Source organism: Pristiophorus japonicus, chromosome 17 (genome assembly GCF_044704955.1).
Source record: "Pristiophorus japonicus isolate sPriJap1 chromosome 17, sPriJap1.hap1, whole genome shotgun sequence".
Lineage (NCBI taxonomy): Eukaryota > Metazoa > Chordata > Chondrichthyes > Pristiophoridae > Pristiophorus > Pristiophorus japonicus.
In genome coordinates, this window is record NC_091993.1 from 14,861,406 (window position 1) to 14,885,714 (window position 24,309).

The 24,309-nt window shown below is 44.5% G+C and overlaps 1 protein-coding gene across 4 annotated transcripts in view; it reads left to right on the plus strand.

Annotated features, from left to right (window-relative positions):
• The window catches only part of myo5aa (myosin VAa), a 203,929-nt gene that overhangs the window by 95,988 nt on the left and 83,632 nt on the right, over positions 1-24,309 (plus strand). For all 4 annotated transcript variants that reach the window (XM_070858409.1, XM_070858410.1, XM_070858411.1 and 1 more), the window contains 5 exons: positions 1,471-1,614; positions 2,251-2,332; positions 3,142-3,249; positions 4,189-4,301; positions 21,984-22,249. In XM_070858409.1, the coding sequence (XP_070714510.1) occupies positions 1,471-1,614; positions 2,251-2,332; positions 3,142-3,249; positions 4,189-4,301; positions 21,984-22,249 (713 nt within the window). The remainder of the gene's footprint in view (positions 1-1,470; positions 1,615-2,250; positions 2,333-3,141; positions 3,250-4,188; positions 4,302-21,983; positions 22,250-24,309) is intronic.

The window sequence follows — 24,309 nt, forward strand, 5'->3', positions numbered from 1 at the left end:
TCACTGGGTCACCAGGGAAGGCTTCAGCCGGGCCAGCGGCCTGGTACCCAAGGGTGGGAGCCAGGATGCCTGTTGGCGGCCCGGGAGAACCTGTGGCCACCATTGTCGGGCCGACTTCAGAGTCGACCGACCATTAAAACAAAGTGGCGGCCGCGGTGGTGCGCCCTCCCCTTTAAAGGTGGACGTGCCGCCCAGTCACTGACGACTTCCCGCCGGGAAAAGCTGTCGGGGGCACCGAGTGGCGGCTTACCACTCCCGGGGGGCAATTTCCCACGCAGGGTGGAAAGGGGTCGGTGCGTGCCCGACGGGGCGGACACGTGGGCGGGGCAATTTAAGACCTGTTGGCCCATCCATCTGCCCCTGGTTGGTGAGGCCTATCCGCTCCGTTACAGCCTCTTAGAGGTGGTAATGAGCCTTGAGGAAGGAGGCAATTTCAGCCCCCTTTATGTAGTTTCCTAGGCTCATGTTTGTTGCTCTCATGAATTCATGAATTACATTTCGCAACTGATTTAGTAACACCGTGAATTCCAGCTGGACTTTCACAATCTAATAGCACTGAGGAAATCTGACCCCATCATGCTGCAACACCTGCCTCAGGAAAAGAGTGTACCTTTTTATAGTTCTCACAGCAGCCATCAACATGATGGAAGGAATTTCTTCTCCCAGAGGGTTGTGAATCTATGGAATTCTCTGCCCAAGGAAGCAGTTGAGGCTAGCTCATTGAATGTATTCAAGTCACAGATAGATAGATTTTTAACCAATAAGGGAATTAAGGGTTACGGGGAGCGGGCGGGTAAGTGGAACTGAGTCCACGGCCAGATCAGCCATGATCTTATTGAATGGCGGAGCAGGCTCGAGGGGCTAGATGGCCTACTCCTGTTCCTAATTCTTATGTTCTTATGGGCTGACTGAGACTTTCAATGTGTACCAATTGTGCTGAATTATCGGGCAGTTCTGTGCTGCACGTCATACCCTTTGGGGATTGGGTACAAAATGATCCAACTTCATGTCACTTGGGAAACCTCCAGCTGATTTGAGATATCAGCCTGTGCTGGATTTGGGCTGAGCTCAGTTGTGAAATGACAAGGTGTTAACTTTTTGCCCTCAAATTACTGCACTTTAACAGCTCCTATATGTTGTGCAAACACAGCATTGAACAATAATATGTTGCATGAAATGTTGTCTGTATTTAAAGAATCTGTCAAAAAAAATTGTATTTTTAGCCATTTATTTTTGGGTCTCTCTGACTAATCCACGTCTAAAATTTCTGTAAATAACCAAACTCTTTTTGAAGAACTTGCCAGTTCTGTTGTGACCGATTCTGTCAAGAGAATTTTCTTCCACCTGGGCACTGAAATACAGGCTTGAACAGCCCTCTAACTGTCGTACAACTGAGCATGTTATGAGCGTTGGGTAAAAGATCATTTTACGGAGTGGCGTAGAAACCTTTTGTCTTTCTTTGCTTGGCAGTCAATTGGAAATGCAAAAACTACCAGAAATGATAACAGCAGCCGATTTGGGAAATACATTGAAATCGGGTTTGACAAGAGATATCGCATCATCGGGGCAAACATGAGAACTTATCTGCTGGAAAAATCGAGAGTTGTTTTTCAGGTAAGTGCTACCCAGCTGCATTCCTTGAAGATCTTCAGAATCGTGTTGATACGCAATATACATATTGACAACTTCTAGTCATTGATCAAAGAAGTTTAATAGCACTTGATGGGGTTTTGGAGCCATTAGGGAATGAGAATACAGAATAGATTGAAGTACAGGCGCACTTTCTGGTCTATTCAAACTGTAGACAGCCAATAGCCTCCAGCAGTTCTCGCCCTCAGTGCTCAAGTTCAGATCTCGGCCTTCACTGTTTCTCAAGATATCTGGCATGGCCTTGTCTGGGTTGTTGAGTGTGGTGCTTTGAGGTAGCAGTACCCTCCATTATAGGGAAAATTGGATGGGGGGGTCGAGGGGGGAGAAAGACTTCCCAGGCCAATACTGGTGGACCTCCTCTTGGTCCACTGTGGAGTGGCAATGGGCCGGTCCAGAATGCCCAGTTGTGTGATGGTGAAAGGCAGCAATAGGGAATCTACTGGGGCTGGGAGGAGCTGAAAAAAAAATGAAATGATTGACTGTTTTGTTGCAGCTAGTTGTACAGGAATAAGGACATTGGGTATTAATGTATTTTTAGTTCTACTGTGGAACTGTGCACACAAGGATATTTTAAACCGTTGACTCCCTTCTCTTTTTCAGGCCGAGGCTGAAAGAAATTACCACATCCTCTACCAGCTGTGTGCCTCGAAACACTTGCCAGAATTCAAAGAGCTCAGGCTGAGTACGTTGACCAATGCTTTCGGTTTCACTCTGAAGTAAACGGGCAGAAATTCATATTTAAAGTTCTGGCCAATCTTCTTAAAGCTTAATCGGAAGATGGACGTCGTTGGCCTGTGTAATGTTTCTTGTCCGAATCTTTAGTATGGTTTCATGTACCATGACTGCACCCTCATTATCCGAGACACCACATAAAAACCCTCTGTAGCGTCATAACGGGCAAATGGTTTGATGTGACATAACATCCTGTAACAGATTCTGCAAGTTTCTGCAGTTTGCTGCCTAATTTGTCTAACAGCCCCCAGGTTGTGAAAACCCAAGTTTCTGAAAGCAATAACATGTGGCTTGCCATCACCATGAAGTCCTTTTTTGAATTGCTTCCAACGATGACCTTATTAAGAAAATCTACAGTGTGTTAGTCTGTATGGGACAGCTTCTCAAAATGTCTTGAGTACAATACATCACAGCCAAAAGCCCTTTGCTTCCGCATTAGACTCATTGTGGATTCAGTTCCTCGTCATGGTCGCTCCATCAAACTGCTTCTCCGCCAAGTCGATATTTTCCCCTCTTCAGTTTGTTTGGGAAGCTGCACCAATGGCACAAGTTCCGGAAGGTAATTCACCCATCCCGCCAGTTGGAAGGAGAATGTAGCGTGCTGTCTGTATTAATATTGTAAATCACCTTCAGTGTGTGGTTTTGGTAGCAGTGCTGTGCACGTAATCTTTTAAATGCTTTATTCAAAAAGCTATCATTTCTCCCAGTAGAAAAATATCACGCTGTTGAATTGTACTGATGGAGTCCTTTTGCTTTCAGGCCACGCCCAAAACTTCCACTACACAAATCTCGGAGGCAATCCAGTCATTGAGGGAATAGATGATGCCAAAGAAATGATGAACACAAGGCATGCTTGCTCTTTACTCGGTAACTATCGAAACCTTTTCATTGGCTTTAATCTCACGTTTCAGCTTCTGGATTTTAAACAGTCGGATCTTGCTAATAATGTCTTTTTAGGAATGCCTCCTCATCTTGAACATTAACTGGATGGAATTGCTAATGATCCAGATTAGAAAATTAAATAACGGTTGGCATTTTACAGGGGTGCCTGAGCTGCTTTTGCGTTGAAGCATGTTAACCTGAAACAGCTCCTTAATATATTCCTCAAATACTTAATCCTCACGAGTCAAGCTCCTTTCCCTGGGCTTCTGTTATTGCACTCATTGCTTGTTAAGTGATTCAGACATTGTGGAAGCAAATCATTTCCAGGTACGTGGGAGCCAAGATCAATACAGATTGCTTTTTAAAAAATTGCGCACACTCCCAAGGAAGAGAGTGCTGAATGTCACAGCAGTTCAGAAAGGAGCCGTTATCTCAATTTATTTTAACTTGTTGCATAAAACTAGGACTGGCACCTTCTTGCTCCAAACACTCATTCAATTTTGAAATATCCTCCTGGAAAGGATAATGTTCATATTGGTTTTCTCGTACTGGCTTCCCTCCAAATATAGTGATTCATTATTGCCATGATTTTGGGATAAGCCATGATGTGAGAATTCCTGACCGTACACTTTAACAAATTAATCCCAGCTTTCAGACTGTCCCCAAAAGGAAAGTTGCAGCTACAGCTTTAAGACTTGAAAGATGAAATTATGTTTAGCATTATTGGCATGTGTGTCATTCATTTGTCTGCTAATTAATGCCACCGCCAACCAATTTATTGAAAACTGGCTTTGTTAAAATAACACAGGATTCCTAACAATACATTAATTTGTATGCTAATATCACCGAGTGTGATTTCCCCTCCAAAATGGGGCTTAATTTCAAAGTAGCTGGTTTTACGATATTGCTTTAAAAATATTGCAGGTATTAATGAATCCTACCAGATGGGTATCTTCCATATTCTTGCAGCCATTCTTCACTTGGGTAATGTGGGAATTAAATCGAATGATCGTGATGCAGAAAACTGCTTTATCCCTGTGAGTATCCTTGAACGTTTGAAAGTCTGTGGAGTTTCTTTAATTTGTTGTTGGAATGTGGCCGATGCGAAGACTGCAATAATGAGTGATCTCTTGTAACTCTGGAGAAGGCTTTGGTGGGCCGCAACTCTGGAGAAGGCTTTGGTGGGCTGCCGCCTTGAACGTGGGAAATGTTTGGGGTGATGGTACTTGCACAATGCTATTCGGTAGGGAGAACCAAGATATTGACCCAGCGATGATGAAGGAATGGGGATTGTTATCCGCTTTAGAATAGTTTGTGACTTGGAACGCAACTTGGAGGTTATGATGTTACTCTTGTTGTTCTTGGTGGTACAGGCAGCGAGGCTGAGAGGTGCTGTCGAAACAAGCTTTGTAAGTTGTTGCAATGCTTGTGGTAGATGGTACTTACCGCAGCCACAGTGCACTTGTGATGGAGCAGTAGGATATTCAGTGCAATCTCCGTGGTGCCACACACGGCTGATTGCTCCATTGATATTGAGGATAGTTACTCTCATCATCTTCTGACATTCAGCTTTTGCATTTGTGTGTGGTTGTGGATCTTTTGAATGCTCTACCTGGTTGATCCTCTGGCAGAAAATGCTTGTCCAAAGATTAAACCATACATGTTTAAGTCCGGGTTTATGGTTAATTTGCAGAGATGGTGCCAGCCCACACTGTGATATGTGCGCGCTCGGTCCGTGTAGCAGAGCAGGTCTCCAGTCGTCCTGGTTAACCCTTGCCACTAGATAAAGACCTAGCTCTCTCGAGCCCGTGTGGAGGCTGATGTGCAATGGTCACCACACGTTTAAAAAAAAAAAAATCCACGCACAGGCATCTTCCACCCCCTCAACTGGAGTTCAGGACTGGAACATCAGGTTCTTCATTGAAACATCTGTAAACTCATGTGGAAGCAAGTCCTCCTCGTTTGGGGGACGGCCTATGATGAGGCAGAGATGCTTCGTTTGTGAGATAGAACGATGAGTGTTGGTAGGTGGTTTGATCATGGGGTGGAGGGGGTGTTATCTGAGTACAATCTCATTTTCACCACAACATCCCTCACCTAACACAGGAAGGGGAAAATGAGTTTGGAGATGGAGAGGTGATCTAATTGAGGTGTTCAAGATGATTTAAAGGAGTTGATAGGGTAGATAGAAAGGGCTCAATTTTGCCCCAGGCGTTGCTCCTTTTTTTGGAGCAACTTGACTTTTCTGGAGTATCTTAAAACAGTGTTTCCGATGCCTGGACCATTCCGGAGGCTACTTGCTGTAACCCCCCCTGCCCCCGGAGATTGTCGGTCAGTTCACTGTTGTGTGCTGCATGCTGCATAACCTGGCCATCATGAGGCAGCAGCAGCTGGTCGTGGAAGACGCACTCGGTGAGAGTGGCTGATGATAATGATGTGGAAGGTGTAGATGACGAGCAGGAGGAGCAGGAGGAGCAGGAGGAGGAGGAGGAGGTGGTGGAGGAGGAGGATGATGATGATGACGAGGATGAGGAAACCATGCCAGTGCCTGAGGCCGGAGCACGACGTCGGAGGAGGGCGGGCCATTGTGCTCCTTTAACGATTGCTCAAGCCTTGCGCCAGCAGCTCTTGCATGAACGCTTTACTGATGCCGGAGGGCTCAGTGACAACTATTCCGCATGGACGTGTTTATTTTTTGGAGCTGATGTTGTGTAGTGTTAATGGAACATGATTCAGTTTTAATGTAAACTATATTTTATTCAAAAGTTTACAATGTACTTAACTTTAGTGTAATAAAATAATTTTTGTATCAAACTTTACTTTGATATGACTCTTTAAGATCGCTTATAAAGTTGTAAATTTGCATAACTTACAAAAAACTTTCAATTTGAAAACAGTTACAACAGTAACATCAACAACAGCAGCAAAGAAAGGCTGCACCCATCTCTCAACCCCTTTAGTCTAAGACTGCCCGCTGCGCTTGGTTTTGGACTCTCCATCACCCCTGCCCGCAGGCGGTGACATAGTGTATTTGGGCTTGGTACCAAGCTGAGTCCTTCTAACATCTCGGTGAATGTGCACTTCTTCATGGGGGGTATGGGGGGGGGGGGGGCGGAGGGCATCAGGTGTTAATGTGGAGGGCCTGGCTTGGGTCTCTTCAGAGGCTGGTGTGGGGATTGCAGTGGGAGTGGCTGTTGATTCTGTCAATGGCGCATGGCCTGATTGTGTTCCCTTATTGTAGCAGCTAACTCACACATGCCCTCCCTCATGGCCTATGTCATTGCCAGTGTCGTCCTTTCCACTACCTCCGACATTCCTTTCCTCATGGACACCATTCCTTCACTGATGTTCCCGGACATCGTTCCCATTTCCCGTGCGATTACTGTTACTTCTCCCGACAGCTCCACTACCTCATCACTCACTGGTGTCCACGAGTGATCGGGTAAGGTCAGTGCTCTCCCCACTCAATGCCGTGATCTGAACCATATCTGTTGCATCCTGCATCTGAGGAGAGCGTGGTCGATTTCTCCTTGCCCTCACCTGGGTCTGCCTTGCGGCACCCCAGCGGAAGGCGCAGGCTGGGATGGTGGGGCCCTGGGTGTTCCTCGCTGCGTCCCACCACCCCTGGGACCCTCCACCTCGGATGCTGGGAAACCATGGAATGTCGCATCAGAACTGAAACCATGAATCATGGACTGGCTGAAACCAAGGAATGTCGCACCAGAACTCAAACCACTAGTCATGGAAGGGGCTGCCAACGCCAACTCCATTAACACAACCTCCTCAAGATTCAGTACAACACTGTCCCCTTCATCTATCTCCATCTCCCCCCACCGCCCCCCATGTTGGTCTGCAGCGTTGGCTTGTAAGATGTTCTCGTGCTCAGGCTCGTCCGCGTCTGAATCATCTTCTGAATCTTCACGATTGGCATCAGGTTCTGCAAAATATAACCCAACAGTCAAATGGTTAGCAGCAGAGGAAGGGGCAGGGTGGGTGGCATGAGTAGGCCAAGCAGCAGGTTGATTTGAAGGGCCACGATGAATTTTCAGGACTTACCCTCTCCCTCTCAAGTGTGGGCCCAGCTTGTGCTGTACTGATTGTTTTTCTCCAGGCAGGACCCATCAAAGCAGCGACCCTCTCTTCCAAGGGTGTCGGTGGGTGCAGATTTGGCGGGCCTCCTCCTGTTCCATTTCTTTCTCTTTTGTTGTGGGACAATTTCTTCTCCAAAGATGAAAATGCAACTTTTTAGAGAGGGTGTCTTTATGCTGAGTGGGACATATACAGCTGGTCACATTTACAATTGCATTGAATAAATGAAAATATTACTTACAGTAACTACTTGACCAAGGTCCTGCCATTTCTTTTTACACTGGCTTCCAGATCTCTTGGTGTTCACCATTGTGCAGTAATCTTCCGCAACTTGGTTTCAGCGTTTCTTCATTTCTTTGGGTGGCACTTTTGTGTGACCTCTGCTGGTATCCAGCTCCTACCATCTGTTCCCACTGACATTAACTAGTATCTCCACTTTGTCATGCAAGAAATCCTTTGCTCTTGGTGCACGTTGCTGTATTGACACTCTCAGCACTTTTCCAATGCTCTTAGACGCAACGTGATTTTTCCAAACATGCAGTCCTTATTTTGCATGCAGCAATGATTTTCAGAAATACAGCACTCCCTGTGGCACTTTTGCAGGCATGCAACACTGATATTAACAAACAGAGCACTGCTTCTTGAATTCAGCAGTTAATTTTGTTCCACAGCACTCCTTCTGGCACCAAAACACAAGTAGCTACGTGTAGTGTATGGAGAAAGAGTCAGACTGAACACTGAGCTCAAAGTAAAGTGTGACCGTAGTCTTTTATTGCAGGTCTCCAGAGTGCCTCTCTAACCTGTGAAGCCTCCTTAAATACCTGTGCTCGCAAGGGATTATGGGATTCCTTGGGACTCCAGGGGATGGGCCCTCTGGTGGCTGTACAGAGTAAATACAAGTCCACATATATAACACTTCGTATCCCTTTAAAAATGGCCGATTGCAAAATTTCGACGCTACTGCGCATGCGCAGACATCGCGAACCGACTCCAATGCGCATGTGCAGACTTTCCGGCACTGTTTTCAGCGCAGGACACTGGCTCCGCCCCCGACTCGACTGGCCACGCTGCGCGACGACCGGGGAGAGGCTGGACGGCGGCCAGAGTGGGGAGGAATTTTTTTGGCGCTCTTCTGAACAGAGAAAAGTGCCACATCTCCGGTAGGTGCGCCGAAAAAAGGGATGGGCCAAAACTGAGCCCAAAGAAACTCTTTCCTCTGGTGAGGGAGTCCAGAACAAGGCAGGGTAACCTTAAAATTAGAGCTAGGCCATTCAGGGATGATGCCAGGAAGCACCTTTCCACATAGAGTAGTGGAAATCTGGAAAACTCTTTCCCCCCCCCCCCCCCCCCACCCCCCCCCCACCCCCCCCAAAAAAAGTAGTTCAGGCTAGGTCAATTGTAAATCTCAAAACTGAGATCGATCGAGTTTTGTTGGGCAAGGTTATTAAGGGTTACAGAATCAAGGTGGGTAGATGGAGTTAAGATGCAGATCAGCCTCCATCTAATTGAATGGTGGAACGGGTTTGAGGGGCTGAATGGTCTGCTCCTGTTCCCAGGAGTGCTGAGGCTAACTCTTCGCACTCAATTTATGTTTACACACTAAATTCATAGTCGCAGTAGAAACGACTTCACAGCAATGCTGAAGTTGGTGTTGAAAGTACACCCTTGTAGAACTGGGCCAATCAATTGTAAAGAAGCCTTTCAATCAAGGTCACATTTCTGGGTTAATGTCCAAGAAGACAAGGAGCTCATGTGCTTAGGTCAGCCTCTCTCTTACAAAAATGTCAAAAACCTCTGAACAATTAACATAGGAATTTGAAGCTGACCACTTACTTACACATGGGTGCTCCCCACTCAAATATTCTCCGCTTAAGAATTTTCTTTTATATTATACAAACTAATTTGACTTGGTTTCGGGTATAAACAAAACTTTTTGGTATAAATGGCAGCTCAGTGACCAGAATTGGGGAGATGTGACAAATGGTTGTGTGATGACCCTGCCCGACATCGAAGAGAAGGAAATATGGACATCAACTCAAATGGTTTCTCAGCGGAGCAAAATAAATTCAGCTAAATACTATCATACAGGTCAAACTGTTGGTCACACCTGGTTCATTGCTTTTTGATGGTTGCAATGTTCAGATTATGCTCGGCTGAATGTTCTGAGTGATGGGATTGGTTGCTTCAGTTTCTGACCCATCCCCTTTTGTAATGACACCCATTCCACTCCTTGGCTGAATCACAAACTCAGACTTGCATTTTGAGAAATCAACACCTGTTTTTGTTTGAGATTGAATCCCCCAAACACTTTATTAAAAAAAAATGTACTTGATTTACTGCTAACTGACAATAAAGTAGGAGCATAGAGTTTACAGCACAAAAACAGACAATTCGGCCAAATGTTCTGAGCCAGGGTTTGTGCACCACACGAGCCTCCGCCCATCCCTCGTCATCTAACCTTATCAGCATAACCGTCTCTTCCTTGCTCCCTCGTGTTTATCTAGCTTTCCATTTAAATGCATCTCATCATCATCATAGGCAGTCCCTCGAAGCGAGGATGACTTGCTTCTACGCCAAAAAGGGATGAGTTCACAGGTGCTTCAGTGAAGGACCTAATATTCCAGATCCTGAACTACATCGTAAAGGGTGGAAGATGCCAGTGCGTGGATTTTTTTAACGTGGCGTGGCCGTTGTATACCAGCCACCACACGGGCTTGACAGAGCTAGGTCTTGGTCCAGTGGCAAGGATTAACCAAGACGACTGGAGACCAGCTCTGCTGCACAGACCTAGTGCGCACACATATCGCAGTGTGGGCTGGCCCCGTGCTGCTCCTGGGCCCCGGATAACTGCATCTATGCTGTTTACCACAACTACTTGTGGTAGCGAGTTCCACGTTCTAACCCCTCTCTGGGTAAAGAAGCTTCTGATGAATTCTCTTTTGAATATTTTGATGACTGTTGTATCTACAGCCCCTAGTTTTGGATTTGCCTCAAGTGGAAACATTTTCGTTATGTCTACTCTAATCAAACCCTTACATCAGTTTAAAGATCGCTATCAGGTCACCTGAGTCTTCTCGTTTCTAATGAAAAGTGGCCCAGCCGGTTTACTTTTTCATGATGGGTATAATCTCTCAGTTCTGCAAGTGACAACAAATTTAATCATAGAAGGAAAAAGGGTTAATACTGTATGATTAGTGATTTAATAAAGTTCACTAAGGTTGGGTGAATTGCCACAAAATAGCTAAAATGCTTACTCTCTTTCTCTGGCTGTTTGTACATTAAAATGTATGCGTTGTGTATAAGAGAGATTTTCGACCACTGTTTGAGGTTGAAAGTAGGCTTCTCTTGTGTTCAATGTCGAAGACCACGGTCATAAGTCAGCCCTCGCTCCTTTCAAACCACAGTGTGACTTTATACGCATAATTTCTGCTGCTATATCCTGTTTGTAGTACAACTGGTACATAAGGGTTTGTCCACCAACACCGAGTCCAGCCTTGCTCTCACTGGACTGCCGCGAACTGAGGAAGGAGGTTGTCACACTTAATCCTGAGAAAGAATAGCAACTTGGGCTATTGGACTGTCCACCAAAGTTGACGTCAAAGGATCGGAGCTCTTTACCTTTGGAGAGTTTTGGGCCTTGCGTTAATTCCCAGGACAAACCCAAGCTGAGACAACCTTGGTAACATGAAATCATGACAATTGATTTATCTCTGTCTCCTGCAGCTTGTTAAGTGATTTAGTAGTCACAACAACTTACGCAGGTATACGTTGCTTTGTTGCTGTGACAGAGACTGTAGGTCTCGCATCGGACTCATCAGTCACCTGAGAACTCATTTTTCGTGTGGAAGCAAGTCATCCTCGACTCAGAGGGATTGCCTAAGAAGATAACTTTGTTAACATAGAAAACGCCCTAGAGCACTTCACAGAGGCGTTATCAAAATAATTGACACCAAGCCAGTGAACAAGATATTAGGAGAGGTCCAAAAGTCTGGCCAAAGAGGTGGATTTTGAGTGCTCTTAAAGGAGGAGTGGGAGGTAGATAGGTGAAGGGGTTTGGAGAGGGAATACTAGAGTGGGGTCTACATGACTGAAGGCATAGGCACCAAAAGTTGGGTGAAGGGAGGGGTGAGGGGAAGGTTGTCGGTCTGAAGGAGGTTACAGAGATGGGGAGGAGTGAGGGCAGGACTTGATTTAACACAAGGATGGGAATTTTAGATTTCAGGCACTGGGGGACCGGTTGCCAATATCGGTCAGTGACCACAGGTGTAATGGTGAGAGGGTCTTGGTACGGGATAGGATAGGGACAGCAGAGCTTTGGATTAATTATACTTTATTGTAGAGTGGAGGATGGGAGGTCACCCAGAAGAGTATTGGATTTGTCCAGTCTGGAGCTGGCAGAATCATGAATGAGGGTTTCAGCAGCAGACGGCCTGAGATGGGGCAGAGGCAGATAATGTTATGGAGGTGGAAGCAGGTAATTGTGATTGAGAGGCTATCTGATCGGATGGTCAGTTTGAGGGGTAATAGAATGCCGATGTTGTAAGGTACATCAGTTATCATGGGTGACTTTAATCTGCATATAGATTGGGCTAACCAAACTGGTAGCAAAACGGTGGAGGAGGATTTCCTGGAATGTATAAAGGATGGTTTTCTAGACCAATACATCGAGGAACCAACTAGAGAGCTGGCCATCCTAGACTGGGTGTTGTGTAATGAGAGAGGATTAATTAGCAATCTTGTTGTGCGAGGCTCCTTGGGGAAGAGTGACCATAATATGGTAGAATTCTTCATTAAGATGGAGAGTGACACAGTTAATTCCGAGACTAGGGTCCTGAACTTAAGGAAAGATAACTTCGATGATATGAGACGTGAATTGGCTAGGATAGACTGGCGAATGATACTTAAAGGGTTGACGGTGGATAGGCAATGGCAGACATTTAAAGATCACACGGATGAACGTCAACAGTTGTACATCCCTGTCTGGCGTAAAAAATAAACCGGGGAAGGTGGCTCAACCGTGGCTAACAAGGGAAATTAGGGAAAGTGTTAAATCCAAGGAAGAGGCATATAAATTGGCCAGAAAAAGCAGCAAACCTGAGGACTAGGAGAAATTTAGAATTCAGCAGATGAGGACAAAGGGTTTAATTAGGAGGGGGAAAATAGAATAAGAGAGTAAGCTTGCAGTGAACATAAAAACTGACTGCAAAAGCTTCTATAGATATGTGAAGAGAAAAAGATTAGTGAAGATAAATGTAGGTCCCTTGCAGTCAGAATCAGGTGAATTTATAATTGGGAACAAAGAAATGGCAGACCAATTGAACAAATACTTTGGTTCTGTCTTCACTAAGGAAGACATAAATAATCTTCCGGAAATACTAGGGGACCGAGGGTCTAGCGAGAAGGAGGAATTGAAGGAAATCCTTATTAGTCAGGAAATTGTGTTAGGGAAATTAATGGGATTGAAGGCCGATAAATCCCCAGGGCCTGATAGTCTGCATCCCAAAGTACTTAAGGAAGTGGCCCTCAAAATAGTGGATGCATTGGTGATCATTTTCCAACATTCTATAAACTCTGGATCCGTTCCTATGGATTGGAGGGTAGCTGATGTAACCCCACTTTTTTAAAAAAGAGGGAAAGAGAAAACAGGGAATTATAGACCGGTTAGCCTGACATCGGTAATGGGGAAAATGTTGGAATCAATTATTAAAGATATAATAGCAGTGCATTTTGAAAGCAGTGACAGGATCGGTCCAAGTCAGCATGGATTAATGAAAGGGAAATCATGCTTGACAAATCTTCTAGAATTTTTTGAGGATGTAACTATTAGAGTGGACAAGGGAGAACTAGTGGATGTGGTGTATTTGGACTTTCAAAAGGCTTTTGACAAGGTCCCACACAAGAGATTAGTGTGCAAAATTAAAGCACATGGTATTGGGGGTAATGTATTGACATGGATAGAGAACTGGTTGGCAGACAGGAAGCAAAGAGTAGGAATAAATGGGTTCTTTTCAGAATGGCAGGCAGTGACTGGTGGGGTACCGCAAGGTTCAGTGCTGGGACCCCCAGCTATTCACAATATACATTAATGATGTAGACAAAGGAATTGAATGTAATATCTCCAAGTTTGCCGATGACACTAAGCTGGGTGGCAGTGTGAGCTGTGAGGACGATGCAGGGTGATTAAGACAGGTTAGGTGAGTGGGCAAATGCATGGCAGATGCAGTATAATGTAGATAAATGTGAGGTTATCCACTTTGGTGGCAAAAACAGGAAGGCAGAATATTATCTGAATGGTGACAGATTAGGAAAAAGGGAGGTGCAACAAGACCTGGGTGTCATAGTACATCAGTCATTGAAAGTTGGCATGCAGGTACATCAGGCAGTGAAGAAGGCAAATGGCATGTTGGCCTTCATAGCGAGAGGATTTGAGTATAGGAGCAGGGAGGTCTTACTGCAGTTGTACAGGGCCTTGGTGAGGCCACACCTTGAATATTGTGTACAGTTTTGGTCTCCTAATCTGAGGAAGGACATTCTTGCTATTGAGGAAGTGCAGCGAAGGTTCACCAGACTGATTCCCGGGATGGCAGGACTGACATATGAAGAAAGACTGGATCGACTAGGCTTATAATCACTGGAATTTAGAAGAATGAGAGGGGATCGCATAGAAACATATAAAATTCTGACGGGATTGGACAGGTTAGATGCAGGAAGAATGTTCCCGATGTTGGGGAAGTCCAGAACCAGGGGTTACAGTCTAAGGATAAGGGGTAAGCCATTTAGGACCGAGATGAGGAGAAATTTCTTCACTCAGAGAATTGTGAACCTGTGGAATTTTCTACCACAGAAATTTGTTGAGGCCAGTTTGTTAGATATATTCAAGAGGGAGTTAGATGTGGCCCTTACGGCTAAAGGGATCAAGAGGTATGGAGAGAAAGCAGGAATGGGATACTAAAGTTGCAAAAATTTTCAGCCATGATCATGTTGAATGGCGGTGCAGGCTCGAAGGGCCGAATGGCCTACTCCTGCACCTGTTTTCTATGTTTCTATCTAGTTCAGCCTAAGACAGTGGTCTGGGAGAGGAATGGAATGGGTGGCTAGGAAAAATGTTTGTGGTGGGGAGCAAAGAAAATGGCTTCAGTCTTCCCAATGTTTAATTGGAGGAAATTGTGGCTCATCTGAAACTGGATGTTGAACAAGTAGTCTGAGTGTACAGAGATAGTGGAGGGATCAAGGGAGTTGATGGGGAAGTAGAACTGGTTATCCTCAGCATACAGATGAAAGCTGACACCATGTCTGTGGATGATGTTGCCAAGGCCTGCCTGTAGTGGACGAGACCAAGGACAGAGCTTTGGAGGACTCCTTGGGAAAGGGAAAGCTTTGCTGGTGATGCTCTGCCTACGATCACTCGAGGCAGCACATTCATCTGTTCCTGACTGCTCCCTATTCCCTGTCTATTTGGAACTCTCTCCTGCTCCCCTCTCCAGGCTCCCAGTCTCCACCATATATCTGTATGCAGCGGTGCCAGAGTGTGGAACAATCCGTATGCATTCAAATGAAACTTCCCACGATTTTCAGAGCCACAAACACTGAGGACATGCGTCAAAGATTTCTCTTCAGTTATTTTTGGTTCAAAAGTAGGCAGCAGTGAATATCTGCTCATCTTGTACATGAATCATCTCATACACCAGTGTTTATGACGTGGCCTGAGATTGATGTTCAATGTAACTCAGCCAAATGATGACATGTTATCTAATTTCAACAATTAAAGGATGTGCTTGACCTTCTCGTGCACTGTAATTCCATCCACAATTAAACCATTTAAAATCAAACGAGCACCTGTTTGGAAACATGGCCCCTGCTGGTGAATTGTCCGACTTACGTTTGGCATGGAATATGGTTTGGAAGAAAAACCCCAGCCCCTTTCTATCTGCCACAATATCGGAGGGGTATATAAAGCTTCGAGGCAACTATTGTATATCCCACAAGATTGGAGCAGCATATTCACCTGTAGTTCACCAAGTGACTATCCGTCGACAATAAGTGAAGTATTTATCTGCACTAAACTCGCCTCATTAAAATGTTGCATTGAAAATCACCCATTGACCCTTTCCAATATATCACCCATTGACCCCCTTTAGAATAGCACGGAAGTTTTTGTGATTTATTATGGTCAACAAGTGTACATTATCAAACGGACACTTATCGAAAACATTGAGTTGCTTAGTGTGATTTAAGCAGAGTCAGCACAATAGTTACATGCTCAAATGTGTTTATTTTCTTAAATAGGTGGAGAATATGTTGTTCCTCGCAGAGTTTTTATATTCGCGATAGTAAAGCACTAGTCTGGGCAGTTGTGTCTCCCTCCGAGTTCTTTGAGTGACAGACTTCTCCTACTGAGTCTGTCACTGTAGTGTGCACCTGGAAAATGGTGTAAACTACACCTGGAGCAAATGTGCAGCTGTGGTCAACCCAGCTTGCCGACACTGATTTCAGTTTCAAAATTAAATAGATCTTCAAAATCATATACAGAAAAAATTACATATCGAAAGAAAAGGATATGCAGGTTGAAACTCCCTTATCCAGAACTCCCTTATCCAGAACCACCCCTCGTCCGGAATCATTCCCGGCCACCGGGTGGCGCATGCGCAGAACTCCGACATGAACAAATTGAAGTCTTTCCTCGCTGCCGACTCCCGCAATCGCTGGCCTGACCCCGCGATCCACCGTTTCCTCCCCCCCCCCACTCCCTCATGATATCTCTGCCACACTCCCAGTCCCAACCCAGCCAGCCCCGATATCCCCTTGCTGAGTACCTATACCATCCAATTTAACGTAGCCACCCCTCGTCCAGAAAAATCCCTGATCCAGAACAGGCCATGTCCCGAGGGTTCCGTATATGGAGGTTTAACTTGTATAATTTATATTAATGATTTGGACTTTGGAATCTAAAACACAATTTCTAAATTTGCGAATTACATCAAATTGGGAGGGACAGTCAACAATGAGGAATGCAACAAATTACAGGAGGACATTAATAAATGTGCAGAATGGGCGCATCATTTGCAAATTAATTTCAACATATGAGGTATTACATTTTGGTATGAAACATTAGGATCACATATTACTTGGAAAGTCAGAATCTAAATGGGGTAGAGGAGCAAAGAGATCTTGGAGTTCAAATACACAAATCCCAAAGTTGTAACCCAGGTCAGTAAGGCCATAAGAAAACCAAGCACTTGGGTTTATTTTTAGAGTGGTAGAATTGAAAAGTAGGGAAGTTATGCTAAACTTGTATCGAACCTTGATCAGAACACACTTGGAGCACTGCATACAGGTCTGCTCGCCATATTATAAAATAGATATAGAGGGACTGGAGAGGGTGCAGAAAAGATTTACAGGGATGATACCAGAACTCCAAGGTTGCACCTATCAGGAAGGGATGAACAGGTTGGGTCTATTTTCTCTTGAAAAAAGACTGAGGGGTGACCTAATAGAGGTCTTTAAAATTATGAAAGATTTTGATCGATTAGACACAGAGAGAATGTTTCCACTAGAAAGAGCAAAACTAGAGGCCATCAATATAAGATAATCACCAAGAAATCAAAAACAGAATTCAGAAGAAACTTCTTCACCCAGAGAGTAGTGCGAATGTGGAGTTTGCTACCACAGGGAGTTGTAGAAGCAAATAGTATAGATGTATTTAATGGGGAGCTCGATAAGCATATGAGGGAGAGAGAATACAGGGTTATGCTGATAGATGAAGAAAGATTGGAGGAAGCTCGCGTGGAGCATAAACGCTGAGTAGAATTGAATTGTGGCCTACTGAGCCATACCACATCCTTTGATTTTCAAGATGACCTCTTTGTGTATGTTCACATCAGACGCTTTGTTTAACAGGTACCAGTTACTGTTGGTGCAAATTGATATCCTTCTTACCTGGCTTGGCTCTGTCCCATCTGACTTAAGGTGTGATGTTCTATTTTCAGTCTGTTTAGTGGTTGCCCTTGCCATAACCCTTCACTGCTGTCTATATCCAATTTCTAATTGAGTGTAATGGGGCTTATGATACTCCACCTACCTGCGATTGCTGCTTTCCATAAAGTATTTGGGGCTTGTGCATCTCCCGTGTAAAGCGCTGCATGATGTTAGTGCTGCTGTACCTGTTTTTTTTTAATGTATAAGGAATTTGAAAGGCATGAGTCTGGAATTCACAGAAAAATAAACTGGAAAAGAAAGGTGGTTTTGACTGCAATGCAACCACTTTTTAGAAATACATAATATCCTTTCCAGTCTAAAGTTGCTGCATTTTATTTGCATATATAGATTGCAACTTTTTTTCAAAAGAGAGGTGGGGGGTGGGGGGGGGTTCGATCGGTTCGGGTTGGGGTACGGCCTATATGAAAGTGAACTTTTTTTGTACTGGAGAGGCCTCGAGTTTAGGCTTTGGCCTATACACCGGCCTGTGTGTGCGACACTTTGCAGTGTACTTCAAGCAGCTCTTATTGTGAAGCATATAGCTTGCATAAATGTTTGCATTAGTTTGTAGAATTGTATTAATTTGAAATCACATTTTGCAACATTTGGTAATAAATGGATTAACACATTCATTTGAAATTGATTTATCTCTTTTTACAATGAAGCCACGAACATCATCAAAGGTGTTAACTCGTTTATTTTAAACCAGTTTCATCTTCAGTAAAATAGTTAGCATTTTTGTTAATGTCACGCAATACTATCAAACTGTATATTCTTCACATATTTAAAGACTGTTGGAAGATTTCAGAAGCGTGAGATTTATTGTTCATACTTTTTTTTTATTGTAAAGGTCTTTGGGAAAAGTTATTCTGGCTCATGCATAATGTAATGGAGTCAGCCCAGAATCTGCTGGAGGTCTGTTGCCATTATTATTAAGTTATGAAATGTACCTTTGGTACTTATTTCTTTGGGCAACATTATGTGCTTCTATTGGTACTGCACATTATAATACTACTCCAAATCCGTGACGGAGCCGGGTTAGGCCAACCTGGGGGAAATCAAGTCAAACTCCACATTTGGCCAACTGGGGAATGCTGACAAGCCTGTTCCAAAGGCCGAGCCGGGGACTAGACAGACTGCAGGCCGAACCTGGAGGCCGAGGACGGGTGACCGAAGTTCCCAGAAGTGATATGGAGGTGGTCCTCGAAAGCCATGTTGCCCAACCTCAAAATAATTGGAGCCACTGGTTGGAAGGGTAGAATTTCTTCCAAGTCCCGTCTGTTGGTGCTGACTGAGTGGCTGTAATATTTGGGGAAGTCCCAGACAAAAAGCCGTGGTGGATATTGATCAAAGTTCACCCCAAATGCCATCCATGTCCCAGGTTTAGATCTAGCAATGGTGGATTTCCTCTTTTCACCAATTTTAGTGAAAAATGAGGTGTCCGTTTGAAAACGGGTTTGCTGTTTTATTCTTGTGTCCGCCATTTCACTAAAATTAGCAACCTGAAAAAAATACCACATTCTTTCTCAAAACTGTGTCAACTGGCTTAGTTGATAGCACACTCATCTCCTCACCAGAAGATTGTTGGTTCAAGTTCCACTTAAGGTTTTGAGTACATAAATGAGGCTGAGGGAGTTTTGCACAGTCAGAGATGCGAAGTTAAGCCAGGACCCTATCTCTCTGTTAGGGTGGATGTGAAAGAACTTGTGGCATTATTCAAAGAAGAACAGGAATTTCTCCTGGTGTCCTGACCAACATTGATCCTCAACCACAGCCAAAACATTCGCCACATTGCTGTTAATGGGATTTTGCCATGTGCAAGATGCCTGCCAAATTTAGCCACAATAAAGTAACAACAACATGCACAAAGAAATCTTTGAAAGAGCCATCCAATTCGACCCATTCCCCCTGCTCTTTCCCCATAGCCCTGCAATGTTTCCTTTTCAAGTATTTATCCAATTCCCCATTGAAAGTTATTGTTGAATCTGCTTCCACCACCCTTTCAGCCAGTGCCTTTCAGATCACACCTCGCTGCTTAAAAACTTCTCCTCATTTCCCCTCTCTGCTTCTTTTGCCAATTATCTTAAAGCTGTACCTTCTGGTTACCGACCCTCCTGCCGCTGGAAACAGTTTTCCTTATTTACCCGATCAAAACCCTTCACTGTCTGCAAAGCATTTTGAGAAGTGATGTGGTAACAAGTTATTTAAATGCACGTCTTTTTCAAATGAAATAATATAGATATTAAATAATGTGTTACAGAACGACAGATTTTATGGTAACTTAAAGCAAATTTTTTAATTGGCAAAATCAGATCGGGGTGGTCTCCTGCTTCTGCCTCCATTTGTTGTGTATACCTTTCCAGCTGTCTTTGTATCAGGTCGAATCTCTTCAATTAATGTTTCATTCACTCCTATTTAATGCCCTGAGGTCTTTCAAAATTCACTGGAAACAGGTTTAAACGATGATGAGTTGCGATCCATAAGGAGATTGATTGTGTGTTGCGTAAGCCTTACCTTAAAGGGGCAGCACGGGCCAGCCCACACTGCGATATGTGTGCGCACTAGGTCCGTGTAGCAGAGCAGGTCTCCAGTCGTCTTGGTTGATTCTTGCCGCTGGACCAAGACCTAGCTCTGTCAAGCCCATGTGGTGGCTGGTGTGCAACGGCCACCATACGTTAAAAAAATCCGCACACAGGCATCTTCCACCCTTCGATATGCAGTTCAGGACCTGGAATATCAGGTCCTTCATTGAAACACCTGTGAACTCATCGAACTCATTCCTTTTTGGCATGGAAGCAAGTCATCCTCGACCTGAGGGACTGCCTAAGAAGGCCTTAAATTACTGTATCTCTCTGGTTTTTAATTTCACAGGCCACGTACACAAAGCGGTAATGCAGACAATGGTCAAGTAACACAGAACACAAAAGTCGAATTGTTCATTATATGTCGGACTCTCATTAACATTGTGGCACACGTCATTTATTTATACAGTTCAGGGAGTTCTTGAATGAGGATTTCTCTGATCTCAAGGCTCAGATTGTTCTCGTCCATCTCTATCGTGTGTTGTAATCCTGGCAGAAATAAAACGTCAACTTGTCCAGTCAATAAAAAATCTGCTGGAGATTTTAGTCATCGGATTTGTGGAGAGTTCCAGTGGCGATGCCCTAACAAGGCCGACATGGTATCTGAATCCTCCAGCTCGTGTTGGTATCTTAAAGTGCCCTCTGCTGGTTGATGTCGGGAAGGTGCTATAACTGGTCTGCGTTTTAACACCAGAAAAAGGACCTATTATTCTTGAAACTGGGGATCAAAATGAATCCTAAAAAAGCCGCCTCAGGTTAGACAAATAAATCGGTTGCAGTTTCAGTGCCAATGCTACTTGTCACTAGGATCTACCAATGAAGATGGATGTTTCTCAGCTTGGGCGCAGCCTATCTGAGTACTTCACCTCACAATCACACCGATGGTGATTTCAAAAAATCTGCTTGATCCACAATCCTCTTGTGACCTCCGATGGTGGTGGGGGTCTGGAACTCACTGCCTCAAAAGGTGATAGAGGCAGAAACCCTCACCACGTTTAAAAAGTACTTGGATGTGCACCTACAGGGCTACGGACCAAAAGCTGGAAAGTCTGATTAGGCTGGATGGCTCTTTGTCAGTCGACGGGGACACGATGGGCCAAATGGTCTCCTTCCGTGCTGTAAATGTCTGATTCTGTGAGCTGGACGATACTTGGGGATGTTGTTTGTCTTTGTTCTATTTCACTAATGTGCAGGAAGTAGCACTGGGTTACACAGACACAATATTTATATACAGCCAAGGCTTTAGAGAGGGTGCAGAAAAGATTTACGAGAATGATTCCAAGGATGAGGGGCTTCAGTTACGTGGATAGACCGGAGAAACTGGGATTGTTCTCCTTAGAGCAGAGAAGGTTGAGAGGAGATTTGATAGAGGTGCTCAAAATCATGGGGTCTGGACAGAGTAGGTAGAGGCAGAAGGGTCGCGAACCAGAGGATATGGATTTAAGGTGATTGGCAGAAGAACCAAAGGCAACATAAGAAAAACATTTTTTACCCAGCGAGTGGTTAGGATCTGGAATACACTGCCTGAATGGGTGGTGGAGGCAGATTCAATTGTGGCTTTCAAAAGGGAATTGGATAAGTACCTGAAAGAAAAATAGTTGCAGGACTACAGGGAAAGGGCGGGGGAGTGGGACTAGCTGAAGTGCTCTTGCAGAGAGCTGGTACAGGCTCGACGGGCCGAATGGCCTCCTTCCTTCCTGTAACCATTCTTTGATTCCATGAATCACACTCCATGTTAATAAAGTCAGGAAAAAGATAATGCTCGAGGATGAATACAGCAATCTCTGATGTGATTCTCATTCCCACTATAATGCTTTGTGAAAAGGTGCACTTTGTGTACAGCTCTCATATGAGCGGAGGTACCAAGTAAAGTACCACCTGCAGAAAAGCTCCTTGCTCGATCATGCTATTCTGCACCTTCCAACCATGTGGTTGGTTTGACTATACACCAATTACAAAAACATCTTTTCATGTGCCATCTGACTGATTTTAAAAAGAAATGAGCTGACTACATTGTTCTGGTAAAAGTGATGTGTGCAACTTGATTGTGATGTGGTGTTCTGTTTCCGGCAGCCTAACACTGAACACCTGATCACCTTCTGTGATCTGCTGGGAGTGGACCATGAGCAGATGGCTCACTGGCTGTGCCACAGAAAGATCATCACTGGCTCGGAGACCTATATCAAGCCCATGCCCAAATTTCAGGCCATCAACGCCAGGGATGCTCTGGCGAAACATATCTATGCCAGTCTCTTCAACTGGATCGTTCATCATGTCAACCGAGCTCTGCGCGCTTCAGTAAAGCAGCATTCATTCATCGGAGTGCTGGATATATATGGGTGAGTTGGTTCTTCTCCCTTTATCGTTCTTATTAGTGAATGCACAGTGATTTTGTGTGACTGTCGTGCTGCTCCCACTGCACTATTCTGCAATTTATGTTAAGTTGTGTGTTGAAGAGAATGGGTTCCCCTAATATCAACAATAAGGACAGAGGTCCTGGCCGCTTAGTGAGCATCAGTGGTATTCTGATCAGCTTTGGTAGTGGTTTGCAATATTTTCGATAACTTTATTTTGGAATAACCTTTTGATTTTAGGCAGTATTTACAGGGATCTGCATTGAAAATAAATGCTGCTATGTCTGTAAGAAACCTCGATGAAAAGTTAAGGAAAATAGTGCAGGAGACTAGTTTGAAAAGGATAGGAGAGCAGAGGAGCAAAATCAAGAGGTCTTGCTTCGGTGACCCCAAACTTGTCTTTAAATCTTGTAGATTGAAGGAGGAAAAGTTTGAAAAAGATCACAAGATAATTACAGATGTCCATTCATCCCCATCTTGGTTCATCCATCCAGAAAGACCCTGGAATTGCCCCTCACCAATCTGCCCTTCTTGGCTCATCCAGTCATAAAAACCCTGTTGGTTCCTCCAATTGTTTCTTAAATGCTTCTGGGATTTTTGCCTCCAATCCGAAGTCTGGGAAGTCCGCTCCATGTATTGATCGCTCTTTCTGTGAAGAAACGCTTCTGGATTTCAGTCCTAAATTTGCCTTTTGCTAACTTAGGTTTGTTGATCTACTCTTGCAATTTAGTTGACAGTAGTTTTGCAGATTGATTGCATATTGTGAACGATCTTGTAGATGTCTGCACTCCGTGAAGCTGTATTAACAACAACTTGCATTTATATAGCGCCTTTAATGTAGCAAAATGTCCCAAGGTGCTTAACAAGAATTTTACCAATAAAAATGTTGACACCAAGCCACAGGAGGAGATATCAGGGCAGATGATTCAAAACGTGGTCAGAGGTAGGTTTTAAGGTGCACCTTAAAGGAAGAGGGAGAGGCTTCTGGAGAAAATTCCAGAGCTTGGCCCAATGCAGCTGAAAGCACGGCCACCAATGGTAGAGCGATTTAAAATTGGGGAGGTGCAACTTGCCAGAATTGGAAGAGCGCAGAGATCTCAAAGGCTTGTAGGGCTGGAGGAGGTTACAGAGATAGGGAGGGGCGAGGCCACGGAGGGGTTTGAAAACAAAGATGAGGATTTTGAAATGAGTCATTGTCGGATCGTCGTTGACCCCTTCAATACGGTATGGTAGCATAGCGGTTATGTTACTGGATTAGCAATCCAGAGGCCTGGACTAATGACCCGGAGACATGAGTTCAAATCCCACCACGGCAGCTGGGGAATTTAAATTAAATTAATTAAATAAATCTGGAATAAAAAGCTAGCATCAGTAATGGCGACCATGAAACAACCAGATTGTTGTTAAAAACCCATTGGGTTCACTAATGTCCGACAGGGAAGGAAATTGTCGTCCTTACCCGGTCTGGCCTATATGTGACTCCAGACCCACAGCAATGTGGTTGACTCTTAACTGCCCTCTGAAATGGCCCAGCGAGCCACTCTAAGGCAGCTCAGCACCACCTTCTCGAGGGCAGTTATGGAAGGGCAATAAATGCTGGCCTTGCCGTGAATGAATTTAAAATGAACACATTTTTAAAAATGCCTGATTTTAAGCCTGAAAGCTGAAATTTTTCCAGTCCTTTTGGTGTTGGTTCTCTTCACTGCCTCCAATGCTTGAATATCTGTGACCAGATATGGACACAGTTTCAATGTGTGCTCTGACTAAAGCACTATACAATTTCAGCACAACTTCCTCTGACTTGTATGCCATGTTCTGGTTATTTAATTTAGTAAGATGCTATTTAGGAAATCAGCGTGGTCCCGGCCTGCAAGACCATCAGCAGGCCCGGGACCATTGGAGGGAGCAGCGTGCAGCGATATACTACTGCGTGCTGCTGCAGGAGGGCGATGGGCTGACTGCAGTGCGGGCAGGCACAGCAGGAGGGACGAAGGAGCGGCAAGAGTTTGTAGATGGAAGTGACCAGGGCCCAGGAGAGGCGTGAG